Here is a 16762-nt window from a genome sequence, read left to right on the forward strand (position 1 = left end):
AGTAGCCATAAATGGGTCTTTTTTCTATTTGGCAGGATGTGACAAGTGGTGTGCCACAGGGATCAGTGCTGGGGCCTCAACATTTTACAATTCAGACAAATGGCTTGGATAGACGGATTGAAGGTATGGTTGCTAAATTTGCTGATGACACAAAAGTAGGTAGGAAATTAAGTTGTGAAGAGGATATAAGGAGGCTACAAAGGGATGTATATAAGTTATGTGAGTGGACAAAGATCTGGCAAATGGTGTATAATGTGGAAACGTGAAATTGTCCATTTTGGCGAGAAGGATAAAAACAAAGTATATTATATAAATGGTGGAAGATTGCAGAGCTCTGAGATGCAAAGGGACCTGGATGTCCTAGTGCGTGAATCACAAAAGTGTGCAGGTACAGCAAGTAATTAGGAATGTTAATAGAATGTTATCATTTATTGTGAGGGGAATTGAATACAAAAATAGGGAGGTTATGCTTCAGTTATACAGACTATTAGAGAGACCATATCTGGAGTACTGTGCACAGTATTGGCCTTCTTATTTAAGAAAAAATGTAACTGCATTAAAAGCAGTTCAGAGAAGGTTTACTAGACTAATGCCTGGAATGGACGGGTTATGTTATGAGGAAAGGTTGGACAGGCTGGGCTTGTATCCACTCGAATTTAGAAGATCTAGCAAAGAAGCAACTTCACTGAGGGGTCTTCACAGGGTGGATAAGGAAAGGATATTTCCTCTTGTGGGAGAATCTAGAACTAGGAGTCACTGTTTAAAAATAAGGGGTCACCCATTTAAGGCAGAGAGGAGGAGAAGTTTTTTTCTCTGAGACTTGTGAGTCTTTGGAACTCTCCTCCTCAAAAGGCAGTGGAAACAGAGTCTTTGAATATTCATAAGGTAGAGGTAAATAGATTCTTGATAAGCAAGGGGGTGAAAGGTTATCGGGGGTAGGCGGGAATGTGGAGTTGAGGTTACAATCAGATCAGCCATTATCGTATTGAATGGCAGAACAAGATTGAGGGGCCGAGTGGCCTACTCTTGCTCCTAATTCGTATGTTCTTATGTTCTTAGAGCTCTGTGTGGATGAGCCAAACTACTTACCTGGCCAGAACACAGCAGGTCATTAAAAGCTTTCCGGTAGTGAATCTGTGAGCGCTGATCGTTCCTTGCTTGTTTTAATTTATTCATTCACAGGATGTGGGGGTTGTTGCCTAGGACAGCATTTATTCTCCAATTCTAATTGCCCTTGAGAAGGTGGTAGTGAGCTGCCTTTTTGAACCGCCGCAGTCCATGCGGTCCAGGAACGCCCACTGTGCCGTCAGGAAAGGAGTTCCAGGACTTTGACCACATGACAATGAAGGAACGGCAATGTAGTTCCAAGTCAGGATGGTCTGTGTTTTGGATTGGAATTTACAGGGTGTGATGTTTCCATGCATCTACTGCCCTTGCCTTGCCAGGCGACAGAGGCCATGGGTTTGGAAAGTGCTGTCTAAGAAGCCTCAGCGTGTTGCTTTGATGAGGCAATAACAATGACAATTTCACCATAGGGAAAGCCCATGATGGGCCATCCATTCGAGGGTCAACTAAGAGTCGGACAACATCTAGAGCTTGGACACACACTTGAAAAAGCAATGACATCTCTTCTGAGGTGTTTGCGTTGATGACCTACCTCTCAATTGGACCTTTCTGAAGGCCCGCTTTTTATCTGCATTTGAGTCCCAACCTGCACCAGGAATGCCTCCAACCATTCACCACCTGCGGTGTTGCCCGCTCCGACACCTATCCTAGCCTGCCACCCACCACCCCCACCCCCACCCCACAGACCAAAAATCTGAAGCTCGGGCAGACATTTTTAGAGGTCGGATTTATGGAGCCAGGAATTCTCCTGTCTCAGTGCACCTGAATCGGAAGCAAAAATTTAGGTCCCAATAATCAATTACTCTGAGCATTCTAAAGCTAACTTCTTATTACATTTTGATGTTGTTCAGTGGAGTTAATAGCAAACTGACGGTGCTTAGTCTATTTAAGGGAATGCTCATGTGATGTTTTATTTAAATCTTTTGATTAATAGTGCTGCAGCATTTCCATGGAAATTGGCAATTGGAGAGAATTAGAAGATAAAATGGTAGATTAATGTGATGTCTCAAGTGTACTGAATAGGTTTATTTTGGTTTGGTGATTTTTTATGATCAGGCAGGTAAGCAGCATCAGGGTTAGCAGTTGACATATGTTTCCATTTAGCTCCCACTGAGCCAAGACAAGAAAATCTCGATACAGAATAAAGCTTCCGTGAATTTGTTCTATCAACATGCCTTTCCCAATTTCAGTAAATCAACACTTCAATGGGAAATCTCTGCTTCCTAAAGTCCTGTGGCCTCTGACAGAAAACAGAATGGGTTGCCAATGGAAAGAGGTGTTGTAGGATGACTGAGTTGTACTATTACTGATAAAATTGATCTGCAGACATTTCTTGGGTGGAAACATTCAGTTTATTTACAATATACTCAGCAGCAACTAAGTGCGTGCTTTCAACTCCAACTCTGTGGGCAGAATTTTGCCCTTGGCGTACGGGATCGGCGGGTGCAGTCTGGAAGCCGCCCACCGCCCGCGCTTGGCAGCGCTCCGTGATTTTAGGCGGGCGGGCCAATTAAGGCCCGCCCAGCGTGATACGTGAGTGGCCTGTGCCAGGCAGGGGGAGGAGTACGATCAGGCCTTGCATGAACCTCGCGCATGCACGCGAGAGAGCGCAGAATAAGCTCCCTGGAGCATGGAGCTACCTCAAGGAGATGAAGAGATATTTTTTTAAAAAGAGCAGAAAAGTGTAATGAAACATGTCCTCTCATGTGACTCTGTCACATGAGCAAGGACGTGTTTTTAATGAAAAAATAAAGTTTTTATTGAATTTTTAATTGCTTTTGGGACCCTCATCCCACCCGTGGATAAGGGTTCCAAAAAAATGTAAAGGCTGCTTGGCCTCTTCACCTGCCCGCCAACCATTAGGTTGAACGGGCAGTGAAAAATTAAACTCAACTGATAACCTAATGGTCTTAATAGGCCTTTTAATTGTCGCTGCCTATGCTGCCAGCTCTTGCACACCCCTGCCAACGAACCACAACACGACTACACGTTGACGTCAACACGCTCAGCCAATGTCATCTCACTTTGTCGGGTGGGGTGCATGGCCACCCGCCAAGCTAAAAATCCAAGTGTATCTCTACACTAACTGCTGAGATGGCCTGAGCCGCTCTTCTATTGGTTGCTACGGATCGTGTAATCTTCCTTAACAAGTATTACTCTTAAAGGTACATTACACACTAAATAAAACCTAATTAAGTATAACTAAATAATTACTGCAGGTGGCCAATGGAAAGGCAAGGTAATCGATCTATCACTGCCTTGCCAGAATCCAATGTGTTAAGCCCCAAAAATGGGGCTTGAACAAGATACACGATCCATGACAGAGGCTCCCATTGCTTCAACTTTTATTTGTTGACTTTTTATGCCTTTCATTACTATTTGATTATAAATCAAGTTATTCATAGAAACATGGAATGTTTCAGCAGCGAAGCAGCAATTCGGCCCATCACGCCTATACTGACTTGTTAAAAGAGCTATCCAATTAGACTCATTGTCTTGCCCTTTCTCCATGGCCCTGTAACATTTTCCCTGTTAAGTATTTATCCAATTCCATTTTGAAAGTCATTTGCTGGGATTTTCCGTGCCCATCGTGGCGGGACCCGTTGCAGGAGATACGATGGCCCAGCCAAACTTTCGGCAGGACCAGACCAGCCCGGCGGTAGGCAGGGCTGGAAAATCCCGCCCATTATTTTATCTTCTTCTGCCCTTTCAGGCAATTTCTCAGTCACTGTTTTCAAGTAGGAAACACAGTGGCCGTCTTGCGCATAGAGAGTTCCCACAAAGAAGAACTCCCCTGCTCTTCTTCAATACCGTGCAAAGAGATTTTATTTTTTATCCACCTAACAGGATCTCATTTTAACATCTCATCCAAAAATGGCATCTCCCTCGGTGCGGCAGTTCACTGGAGTGTCAGCCTAGTGTTTTATGCTCAAATCTATGGAGTTTAATCTGAACCCACAGTCTTCTAACTCCCAAGTGAGAGTGCTATCAATTAAGCCAGAGTTGACACTCTATATTTTACCAAATGCCTGCCTGCTTTGTACTTCAAACCTTTCAGAACATCCATTTTACTTATAGGGCCTTTATTATTTCATCCAAGATCCCTCAGTTTTATAAACTGAGTGAGCATGTTGCCAATCTTACCATAACGTGTATCTGAGGTTTATGTCTCTTGGCCAAGTCAATAATATTCACTCCATTGTAATAGAGATTTTCAATGCAGCCATGAAAGTTCTTCCTCAAAAAATTCACCGATTTGCCTGGAACTGGGATTCCTCCAAAACTGAGCTTTGAAAGAAAAAGAGGATAAACAAAACGGAATGATTATTACAGCATTTCTTCACGGGATAAAGTAATAGCAATATACAAAATAATTAAAGGTGCTAGGATATTGTGAGTTTGATCATTTCTGTTGCTGCAATACAGCAATTTTTTCCAGATAATTAAATGTTCAATTGCCCTGCAATAGCTGGCAGAATAACAAATACATGTACAATTCTTATTTCTGATTAATAAGTAATTAATTGAGATCCTATTTGATTGTCTTACCATAGAGTCTGGATCCTTTGTTCACATTATAAATGATCAAGATAAATGCACTGAGAATTGCTGTACACAACATAGTGCGCAACGGTTTTAACCCTCAGTATCAGCAAAATATTTTGAGATGAGATTCTTGAAGGAAAATTAGACCCTTCCAACAAATAATTCCAAAAGTGCTGATCTTATACTTGATGGTGTTTTTCATGCTACAGTTAACCTTGGTGGCTGAGAGTAGGCAGGAGAAAATCCAGATGCTTGTTCTTCATTATAATTTATTTGCCTTTGCTGGAAGGTATGTGGTGTAGATATCTGGTAAGAAAAGGATTCAGCTCAGTCGTGTGTTTCCCCACATTCAGGGCTTACTGGTTAGACTCTTCTATGGGGAATGACCATTTCGATGAGGCATGTGGCGTCTATTGAACCATACCCTTGATGGTGGTATCCAAGACATGGGCCATGGGCTGAATCTACTTTGCTGACTCCTTTTTCCCCAACTCTTGATTAGTTCACTCCAAAAGAAGGAATTCCCAGACCAAGAATGTCCTCATCCCTGGCTTGGGATACACGGAGCAGCCAATAGGTCAGGCACAACAGGATCTGGCTTCAGGCCAGATATCTGTGCATCTGACCTGAGTGATCTCGGCTTGGATTTTGGTCTAGTTCCCATTAAAAAAGCTAGCTGCTTAGTTTCAACAGCCTTCCGCCCTCACTTAAAATATTACTTCAACACTTCAGTTTGAAGCAATTTAAATATCAATTACTCAACATAAAATTGTCTGCTGCTATTCATGTAGGAACAAATTGTTACTCTCACTAAATTGTACTGCTCGGGGTAGAAATCCATCCCTGGTGGCTGCGCAAAATGGACAATAGCGAATGAATCAGGCTCCCATTTCACACTAGGCCCAATTTATTTCCCACTGTAGTCAGTCTAAAAAAAGCTGGGAATTAGTTGTGGCCCATTTTGGTCTGCAACTCCCCAACCGCACCCCCATGATAAATTTATAATTCCTCCTCGTGAAATCTGTCATGAACCTTCACCGTCTGAAAATAGCCCCACTCTGCTCAATTATTTGAGATTCTTGCACAATTGGAGACCTTGCATCCACTCCCACTGGAACTCTTGTATCTTTGCAAGGACTCTTTGGCCTAGGCTTTGAGGCCTTCTGTTGTGGTGAAAATCCCAGAAATGGCCAAAATTTCTAAGTCCCTTGAACCCTGAATTTCTATCTTTGCAGGGACAGGACTGGAGTCAGGCCGGGGTTCTCGCATGCAAGGTTTGTGGGGGCAGTTGGCCATTTAAATCATCAGCTGTCTCTGCTGAATTGGGATTTTGGAAGGCTGGAAGTGTGTAACCTGGTGTGTGCAGATTAGATCAGGTAAGAGCAGGTCCGAACTTGGTCAACTCATTTGGATTGCCAGGGTACCCCTTTGGAGAGGTAAGGAACCCCTTTGGTTAGGGTCCCGGGACATATTTGGGAGATGTAAGGCATGCTTTGGGCTTGTTAAAATTAAACATGATTAAGCACTTTTCCACACAAACTCATTGGAACTGTCAAGCTGCCACAGAACTGTACATCTGTCAAGGAACTGTCAAGCTGTCAAGGAAATGTCAAAGCTGTCAAGGAAATGTCCAAGGATACTAGGTCAGTTGGCATGGAGAGAGGAAAGACAAAGTGTGGTGGGCGAGAGCATGGGTTGACATAGTGGTTATCATTGCGGGGGGGCGGGGTGATTGGAAGCATAAGTTGGAATAGGAGGTATGAAGGGCCATGGGGGTGTGTGGGTTGGCAAAGGTTGGTATGAATGAGGAACGGGGAGTGTGTTGGGGTATGAAGGCTGGGGGGATGTTTTTTGTTTTAATATTTTTGTTATTTATTTAATAACAGTGCCAGTGAACAGAGGAAGACTTCCCCCAGCCCACCTCCACATTCGTTCTGGGGTCGCCCGCCCTATTTCCTATCTGGCGGACATTTTTAAAGTCAGGTTTATAGATGCAGGAAATGTCCCCGCTCTGCACAGCCGACCCGGGGTGAAAATCTGGGCCTTTATTTCTCCAGGCATTAAACCCAAGCTTCACAGGGTTAAGATCCAACACTACTTTATAATACAGCATCAAATCTCTGTGAAGCAATGTGAAATTGCATATAATATTCTTTTGGCATTAATAAAAATGAAGCTATTTTAGTTCTTTATCATTCCGCACTTGTGGAACATTGAACTGGGACAAGAAGTGAATTACCTATGATTGATTTGGGTATGAACACAGCTATCTCATGTTTCCTGATGCTGTATTAGTAAATGTGCTCATGAATGTAGTAATGAGCAGCAATATATGAACCATGTGGACCAGATAGATTACAGGTTTGACTTATGATCTATACTGCATTAGGTAATCTCAGATAACCTAATGATGAGGGCCATATGTAAGACAGTAGAACAATTTTTTTTTTGCAAATTGAAGGAGATATTACTGAAGCCTGACCAAATTTAATGTACCAACATGGCCTTAATGGGCCAACTTCTTTAAACTTACTGAACGGAAACATTTACCTTGTTTTCTCGAACTGCTGACAATAAACAGATAATGATATCAGACTGAATGGGGCCACCGTGCTACAGTTCAGACATTTGGATCAAGCTAAGGAAACAGAGCTTGAGAGTTCTGTGCAAATGCTCCAAGGGGAAATTGTTCATGTTGGCACGGGGGAAAGGGCCCGGCACACTGGTGCGTAAAATGACGCGCGATGATGTCGGGCGTGTGTCCCGACATCACCGCTTGTCATTCAGACCTCTCGTTCAGCGGGCGCATGCAGGAGGCGGCTGAGCGCCGGCCGCGCTGTCAAAGGCTTGTTAAGGCCATTAAGAAACCAATTACAGCGATTATCAATGCTGCCCGTCCCAACCTTAAGGTTGGCGGGCAGGCGAAGTGCCCAAGCAGCCTTCGCGTTTTTTAGGAACCCTTACCCACGAGCGGGATGAGGTTTTCTAAAGCTTTTAATAATTAAATAAATATATTTTTCCACAAATCATAAACATGTCCCAGCTCATGTGACACTGTCACGTGAGGGGACTTGTCCAAATAATTTTTATTTGACACTTTCAATTTGAACTTAATCTCCCTGAGGCAGCTCTGCGCCTCATGGAGATTTCTGCACTTGAGCGCGAAAGAGAGCAGACCCCGACTCTCCCTCTTCCCCCCCACCCATACATGTCGTGCTGAGCGCCTACCAGCCGTGTCAGCCTGGGTGGGCCAATTAAGGCCCGCCGATGTAAAACGGCGGCGCGCAGGCGACGATCAGCTCCGCACCCGCCCATGCCCATGCCCACGCCCGCCCATGACCGACCCGCCCGACAGGCAGAAAATCCTGCCCCTAGCTATCGCAAATTAAGGACCTGCTGCATACTACGCATTCCCTGTCAGGTATAAGTAACCTTGAGGTCCATTGATCATCAATAAGGTTAAGAGATACCACCAGTGGATGCTAACCAGCATAATTTGGGGCATGAATGCATCTGGAAGAAAACAAATATGAGAACTGACTCTCCAAGAGCTCTAGCACTCTTCTGCAGCAGTCAGTTGGGTGGCCTGATCAGTCGTACAGAAAGAAGCACCCCTCCTTGTCACTGTTAACTTGGCTGTATGTATAACTTGTTTTTTTTTGTTAAGGAGGCAGCTTTGTGCTGTAAGGTTTCCTGCAGATATATGCTGGATTTAGCTCCGTGTTAATAAATACGCCAAATCTTTGCCCTGAAACTGTGTCTGGTGTTCATTTGTCACAATAAGGGTCCGAATCTTGAAACCTGTAGATTTGGTATTGCATTTAAAGATACAGCATTTCGTAACCTCTACATGTGAATGACACCATCCCTGAAATAATGGTTTTTGGGGTACTGGAGGACAGGATAAGGTGAAGCTGTGATGGATCCCAGAGTCAACTCACCATCTCTATTCGCACATGAATAATCAGGTTGGTACGTGTTGAACGCATTGTCCAGTTTAGGCCCCTATGTTCAGGATAGCAAGGAGAAAACTGGGGTGGTGGGGGGAGGGCAGTGGGGAAGTCTCGGGGGGAGGAGGGGAGGGACAGCATAGAGAATCTAAACACTAAAATATCCTTCTTTAACTTTTTTAAGATGTGTGAGAATTGTGATAAAGATTAATTTGGTGGGGTTGGCATGCAGTGGCTTTAGGAATGATGCACATGGCATTGAAGCAAGCGCTGGATGTGAGATAATTCATGTGTAGACCCTATAATCCTATAAGTAGGGGTTTTTAGGTTTCCAGTTATACAAAACAACTGTGGCAGAGTTCTTGATAAGGGAATAATAAGTTATTTCTGTTGTGCTTCCTGACTGGTAGAAGTTATTCTCAAGTTTGTGTAAGTAACTATATTTCAAAAATTGAAGCATTTTTGTCGAAGTAATTGTACTGCTTCATCCAATCCTGGTTTTCACAATTCCAGGAGCATTATTTTACTATAAATACTGGTTGGACAATGGGACCTCCTGGGATGAACATATGCGGATAACTGGTCCAAGTTATATGCATGGCCAAATGTTCCATTGTATTTCTTTTAATGTTAAAAAGATTCAAAATGGAGTTTAATAAGAAACTTTTTTAATTAAAAAAGTTATATTGCAACCAACATGAAGCCAATGGGGCATGAGATGCCTTTAGATGATACAACATACTTTCATCAATGAGATGCAGTTTACTCCATATTTAGGTTACGCTAAGCAATCTATGTTGATGTGAACGGAAAACCACTTGATATCCAACAGATTGTGTAGGACAAGCGGTCTGCATCTGAACAACAACAAAAAACTGTGATGTTAATAAAGCTCTGGTTAGGCCACAACTATGGTTTTGAGTCATCACACATTAGGAAAAACGAGTGGAGCTTTGAATGGGTACAGAGATTTACCAGAATGGTTCAAGGTATGAGAGATTTAAGCTACAAGGTTAGGTTGGAGAAGCTGGAATTGTTCTCATTGGAGCAAAGGGGTTTGAGGGGAGATTTGAAAGAGGTGTACAAGGTTACGACAGGTTTAGATAAGTTAGACATAAGAAAATATTTTCCCATTAGCTGATGGTACAATGACTAGGGCACACAAATTTAAGGCTTTGGGCAAGAGATGTAAGGAAGAACTTTTTTATGCAACAAGCAAAGACTGGCCGGGTGGTTAACAGTGAGGTTGAGTGTCTTGGGTTGCAGGAAGATATAGATGGGGTGGCCAAATGGGCAGATAAGTGGCAGATGGAATTTAACCCTGAAAAGTGTGAGGTGATACACTTTGGAAGGAGTAATTTGACAAGGAAGTATTCAATGAACGGCATGGCACTAGGAAGTTCTGAGGAACAAAGGGACCTTGGCGTGTGTGTCCATAGATGCCTGAAGGTGGAGGGGGACATTAGTGAGGTGGTGAAAAAGGCAAATGGGACATTTGCCTTTATCAATTGAGGCATAGATTACAAAAGTAGGGAGGTCATGTTGGAGTTGAATAGAACCTTGGTGAGGCCACAGCTGGAGCACTGTGTGAAGTTCTGGTTGCCACATTATAGGAAGGATGTGATTACACTGGAGGGGGTGCAGAGGAGATTCACCAGGATGTTGCCTGGGATGAAACATTTAAGTTATGAAGTGAGGATGGATAGACTTGGCTTGCTTTCATTGGAGCAGAGAAGACTGAGGGGTGACCTGATCGAGGTGTACAAGATCATGAGGGGCATGGACAGGATGGATAGGGAGCATCTGTTCCCCTTAATTGAAGGGCCAGTCACAAGGAGGCATAAGTTCAAGGTGAGGGGCAGGAGGTTTAGGGGGGAAACGTGAGGGAAAACCTTTTCACCCAGAGGGTGGTGACGGTCTGGAATGCACTGCCTGGGAGGGTGGTGGAGGTGGGTTGCCTCACATCCTGTAAAAAGTACCTGGGTAAGCACTTGGCACATCATAACATTCAAGGCTATGGGTCAAGTGCAGGTAAATGGGATTAGGTAGGCAGGTCAGGTATTTCTCACATGTCGGTGCAGACTCGATGGGCCGAAGGGCCTCTTCTGCACTGTGATTCTGCGATTCTGTGATTCTGAAGTGGCAATGATCTGGAACTCTCTGCCTATGAGGGTGATGGCAACAGACAACTCAATAATTTCCATAGGATACTGAGTAGGCACATGAGGGAAATAAACTTGTAGGGCTATGGAGATAGAGCATGGGAATGGGACTGATTGGATTGCTTTACAGAGGGCCAACATGGGCTCAATGGGCCGAATTGCCTTTTACTGTGCCACAATGACTCTATGACACATATTGTAAAGTGTTTATTTACATCACAGAAGTAGGCCATTCATCCCAGGATGCCACTGCTTATGCTCCACAAGAACTTCCTCCCACTCCCCTCCCCACCTTCATCTAAACCCATCAACATGTCATTCTGTTCATTTTTCCCTCACGTACTTAACCTGTTTCCATTTAAATGTATCTGTGCTATTTGGTTCAGCTGCACCTAGTGATAGCAAGTTTCACATTCTAACCATTCCCTGGGTAAAGACTTTCTCCCGAACGCCTCATTGGATTTATTAGCGGCTTTCTTAGTTCTGGCCTCATTGGCAATGTGAATCAGACGTTTGAACATTTCTTTCCAATGTTTGACTTGCCTTTCTCTTAGGTACAAGTCTCACCTCGTAATCAATATCCAGATGATCAAACTCTCCTTTGGTTCGAAAGTGCTGCGTGTGCTTATCCACGGTGAAGTTCACTTGTTTGTTGTAGCGTTCGATTGTAACGGAGTGCCAGTGCTGATCGTCCAGCAGGCTCCCCAGTGTGACTGAGGTTTGGCCGTTGATGGAATGCAACTTTGTGCTACCTAAAATATAGAAAGGCTGTACAGTTACAATTTCCCACATTAATGAAATTCTTGTCGAATGTGCATGAAGCTATTGCCTTAGGAATGGAAATCCAGCTGAGCTATATAATGAAATCAAGAGAGAAAACTGGTTTGCAAAATTTTGAACGGTGAGTATCCACCTGAAACATTGAATTTTGTAGCAGGGAAGGAGCCCAGTCATAGAATCGAAGAATCTTACAACATGGTAGAAGGCTCCTCAGATCATTGGGCCTGAAAAACTCTTTGACAGAGGTATTCAATTAGCCCCAAAACCCTCTTATTTCCTGAAAGTCCTGCTATTGTTACCTTTTCAGGTAGTTATCCAATTCCCTTTTGCAAGTTGCTATTGATTCCGCTTCCACCACCCTTTCAGGCAGTGCATTTCCAGGTCATAACTCACTTGGTTCAAAAAAAATCCCCTCATCTCCCCTCTGGTTCTTTTGCCAATTATCTTAAATCTGTGTCCTTTGTATGTGGCACCTTGCAGTTTCTCTATACTTATTTTAGCAAGATCCTCATAATTTTGAACGCCTCAATTAAATCTCTCCTTAAACTTCCCCACTCTAAAGAGAACAATCCCAGCTCCTCAAGTCTCTCCATATAACTGAAGGCCCTTGTACCTGGAATCACTTGGGTAAATCACCTCTGCACCTTTCCCATTGGCCTTGATACCCTTCTTAAAGTTTGATGTCCAGTAGTTGGACATAACAATCCAGCTATAACCTAAACCGGTGATTTATGAAGGCTTAACTTCCTTGTTTATATACTTCAAGCCTCTATTTATAAAGTAATGGATTACAATATCTTTTTAATAGTTTTGTCATTTCTCCTGATGCCTTTGAGATGTGTATATCTAAGCCCTAAGTTTCTGTGTCCCTTTTAAAATGACATTGTTTAGTTAATTTTACTTCTCCTCATTTTTCCCTTCCAAAATGAATCACATCACATTTCTCTGCATTAAATTTTAACTGTCATGTGTTTCCACATTCTCTTTGTTGCACTTGTATCCATTATCTTTTTTGTCTTTTCCTCTGTCCTTTCTCAATCCCCTCATTTATCTACACTCCTATTTAAAGATCCCATGTGTTCTACTTCCAGCACTGGATGGAATTTAACGCCCCCCCACCCCACTCTCTCGTGGGGTTGATGAGAGTTGGTGGGGTAGCCATTTGATTGGGCGGGAGAGTACAATGGGGAGATCTGCTGCCACTTTCCTGACTACCTCCCCCAACCCACCCTCATGCTAGATGACATTGTAAATGGTTCTCTTTCCTCAGCAATTGTTCACGTCCCTTTCAAAACTAATCTTACCATTCTCTCTTCAAAAATTTCCAATAGTGTTCCCTCAGTCCTTGTTCCCATAGTTCTGCATGTCTCATTGTCAGCCTCTTTAAAATCAGTGAAAGTTTGTCACTTCCCAGGTTCACGCCCATCCTTTCCACAATTTCGGGTTTGGATTTGTCCGATCATGCTTACTGTCCACCAATAAAAGTGAATGTAACAAACATTAAAAAAAATCTCCTCAGTAACTCTGTATATGGTGCATTTTCCCTTCTCATCTTCGTCAAATTTTCTGAATCTTCTGGCATGGTCAATCACATGATCCTTTTTGTTATCAAGCTCATTGCCATGTCCCTTACTTGGTTCCAATTCTATCTATCCAACTGTTGCCACAGCATCTCCAACAATGGAGACCCTTCCCACCCAGCCCCTGCCCCCAACATCTTTAACTGTAGAGCTTCCTCAGGATCTTTGACCATTCCTCTGCCTCATCTATATCTTTCCACATGATCTGGATTAGTGGGCTATAATTAATTATTATTGCCAATTTGGGTATTTAATTACAAACCTAAATTGATCTCCAGTGAGAGTTTGCCTTTCTTTAGCTCCATTGTGATACAATCTCCCCTCTGTCCTTCTCCATGCAACATAACTCCGTCACTTTGCATCGTTTTGAACTTCAAAGAAATGATGTCCTTGACCGTGCTCATGCTCTTTTGATTGAATCTGTAAAGTAGGGAACTTCTGCCGTCAAAGTCAGCTACATCAGATTCTACAGAGGAAGAAAAAGCATTAAAGTCAAATTTCAAAAAGTTCTTTGATGTCTCATGCCAAAGCTGAAACTAAGGAGTTCAATATCCATACAGCATCAGCTACCACGACTTCAACTGAAAATCCAGGGAAGCTCTGGAGGCACAGCATAAATACCATTGGCAGGATCTCTGTGGATTTTCCACTGAAGTTACAGAAACCAATCTGGAGAACCCTTGGAAGAATTCACCACTCACCGTCAAATAAGTATTAACTTAGTTCCGTTGACCTCATCCTCATATCTGATCACAATGGGATTGAGACCTTCTCACTATGCCAACACCCCTCACCACCACCCCCTCCCCCCCCACCCCGATCATCCCCACTACGGATTTGAGCACATTGCCAGACAATGGCCATCTCCAACAAGAGAGAATCTAACTAACTCCTCTTGACATTCAATGGTATTTACCGTCACAGAATCCCCACTATCAACATCCTGGGGGTCACCATTGACCAGAAACTGAACTGGACCAGTCACATAGACACTGTGGCTGCAAAAGCAGGTCAGAGGCTGAGAATTCTGCAGTGAGTAACTCACATCGTGACTCCACAAAGCCTGTCCACCATTTACACTGGTCAAGTCAGGAGTGTGATGGAATACTGTCCACTTGCCTGGATGAGTGCAGCTCCAACAGCACTCAAGAAGCTCGACATCATCCAGGACAAAGTACCCGATTGATCAGCACCATCGTAACATTTGCTCCCTCCACAACTGACACAACAGTGGCAACACTGTACACAAGATGCACTGCTACAATTCGACATGGATCCTCTCTCTGATAGCATCTTCCAAATCTGCATACCTCTCCCAACTAGAAGGGAAAGGGCAGCAGATGCATGGGAACACCATCATCAACAAGTTCTCCTCCCACATATACAGCATCCCAATTTGGAAATATATTGCCATTTCTTCATTGTTGCTGGATCAAAAACCTGTAACTCCCTTCACAACAGCACTGTGGGTGCACGTACACAAGATGGTTCAAGAAACCAGCTCACAGCCACCTTCTTAAGGGCAATTAGGGTTGGTCAACAAATGCTGGCCTTGCCAGCGATGCCCATATCTAATGAAAGAAAAATGGGGAAGGCAGTGGCTATTATCTGTTCAGTTGCACATAAAAGATCCCACAATACCATCCAAAGTAGAGTATAAAGTTCTCCTGGTGTCTTGGTCAAAGCTGGAGAAATATGATGTGCTCAACCATGTCAAAGAGGGATCGAGGAGGATGAGGATGGATAATGCACCATGGTCACAGTCAGTGAAATGTAACTTTAGTTAGGCCTCTTTTGCAGCTGTGCAGCTACAGAAACCTGTTGGAGAAATTGAAACATAGGTCAGGATTTTATGGATCCTCCTACCAGCGGGATATTACAGTCCAGCCCAACTGATTGGAGGTTTAATTGGCTCGCTGCATCCGCTGAGGGGGGGGGCGTGCGGCAGGAAGAGACACATCACATAAAATCCTAGGCATAGAATTGAAAGAAAGACAGACTTGGGGTGAAGTTGAAAAAGGGTTGGTTGAAGATGAGGCAGTAGCTTGTAAGGACATAAGTGTAGTGTGGTTTTTCTGAGGAAAGTACAATAATGGACGTTTTGAAAGAAGGTGGGACAGTAACCATGGAGACAAAACCATTTACATTGTGGGCTAGGATAGGGCCAGCTAGGAAAGCGCTGAGGTTAGCAACATAATAGGAGTGGAGTTAAGGGAGCAGAAGGTTCGTATTACAGATGAAATGACCTCAGAGACACAAGGAGGGGGGATAAGAAAGAAAAACCTCCAACAACACTCAAGAAACTTGACACCTTCCAGGACAAAGCAGCCCCGCTTGATTGGCACCCAATCCACTAACATTCACTCCCTCCACCACCGATGCACAGTGACAGCAGTGTTTACCATCTACAAGATGCACTGCAGGAGCTTACCAAGCCTCTTTAGACAGCACTTTCCAAACCCACAACTGCTATCATCTAGGAGAACAAGAGCAGCAGGCACATGAGAATACCTGAAAGTTTCCCTTCAAGTCACTCACCATCCTGACTTGGAAATATGTTGCCGTTCCTTCACTGCCGCTGGGTCAAAATCCTGGAACTCCCTCCCTAACAGCACTGTGGGTGTACCTACAGGGTCTGTAGAGGTTCAAAAAGGCAGCTCAACACCACCTTCTCAAGGGCAATTAGGGATGGGCAATAAATGCTGGCCCAGCCAGCAATGCCCATGTCCCATGAATAAATTTTTAAAAGAGGGAGAGATGGAGGTTTAAGGCTGGTGCAGCGGTCAGCTTACAGCAGCTATGGTTTTGTGATTAGCAAAAAGGAACAAGCAGCAGAGATAGCTGAACTGATGGTCTCAACCTTAGTGACAATTAAGTTCATCAACTTTTCACACTTGCTGGATGGAATTTAATGCTCTCCCCGATGGTGAGTAGGGCATTTAATCAGGTGGGGAGGGTGGGGGGATTGGGACCCTGCCACCTTCCTATGTCCACCCTGAGGAAGTCCATGTTGGGAAGGGCCACTGCAAATTGAGGCCCATAAATGAGCAATTAATGCGGCCAGCACTAGTATTAACCCAATGACAGGCAGAGGGTGAGGTGGTGTCGGGGAGGCGGGTGCTTGCCATGCAGAGGGCATGACAAGCAAACCTGTGGGGATTCTTGCAGGCTCCCGGGAAGCAGACGGTTGGGTGTCTCCTTCAAAGGCACTCAGCGCCTGATTCAGGGATCCGGCATCAGGAAGAGGTGACCCCTTGAGAGCCTTGCCCTTGCCCTTGTCGCTGACCCCCTCCCTCCAGCGCGGCATACCTCTTCCCCAAAGCCCATCGCCCACCCAACCCCTCTCTCGCCATCACTCGCCTATGGCTTGGGATCCAGTGACGCTCCTAGGCAGCTGGTTTTGTCGTACCGGCAGCAGCCACTGCCTCACCGCTGGCTCTGCTGTTTAACAGAGCCGACAGCCTCAGGCTGACCAGCAACTCTCAGCTGGCCCCAAGGGAAGTCCTATTATTGTCCTGTTAAGTGCCTTAGTGGTACTTAATTTGACAGCCCTTGCCTAAAAGGTGATGTAGGACTCTCGCTGGCTCGGAACTAGTAAGCAATATCCCCATCACCTCCA

The 16762-nt window shown here is 44.2% G+C and overlaps 1 protein-coding gene across 1 annotated transcript in view; it reads right to left on the bottom strand.

Moving 5' to 3' along the window:
- The window catches only part of LOC121284660 (contactin-associated protein-like 5), a 736588-nt gene that overhangs the window by 471353 nt on the left and 248473 nt on the right, over positions 1-16762 (bottom strand). Inside the window, exons 5-7 of the mRNA XM_041200218.1 lie at positions 13406-13609; positions 11351-11535; positions 4270-4413 (exon numbers count right to left, since the gene is read on the bottom strand). Of these exons, the coding sequence (XP_041056152.1) occupies positions 4270-4413; positions 11351-11535; positions 13406-13609 (533 nt within the window). The remainder of the gene's footprint in view (positions 1-4269; positions 4414-11350; positions 11536-13405; positions 13610-16762) is intronic.

Source organism: Carcharodon carcharias, chromosome 12, assembly GCF_017639515.1.
Source record: "Carcharodon carcharias isolate sCarCar2 chromosome 12, sCarCar2.pri, whole genome shotgun sequence".
Classification (NCBI taxonomy): domain Eukaryota; kingdom Metazoa; phylum Chordata; class Chondrichthyes; order Lamniformes; family Lamnidae; genus Carcharodon; species Carcharodon carcharias.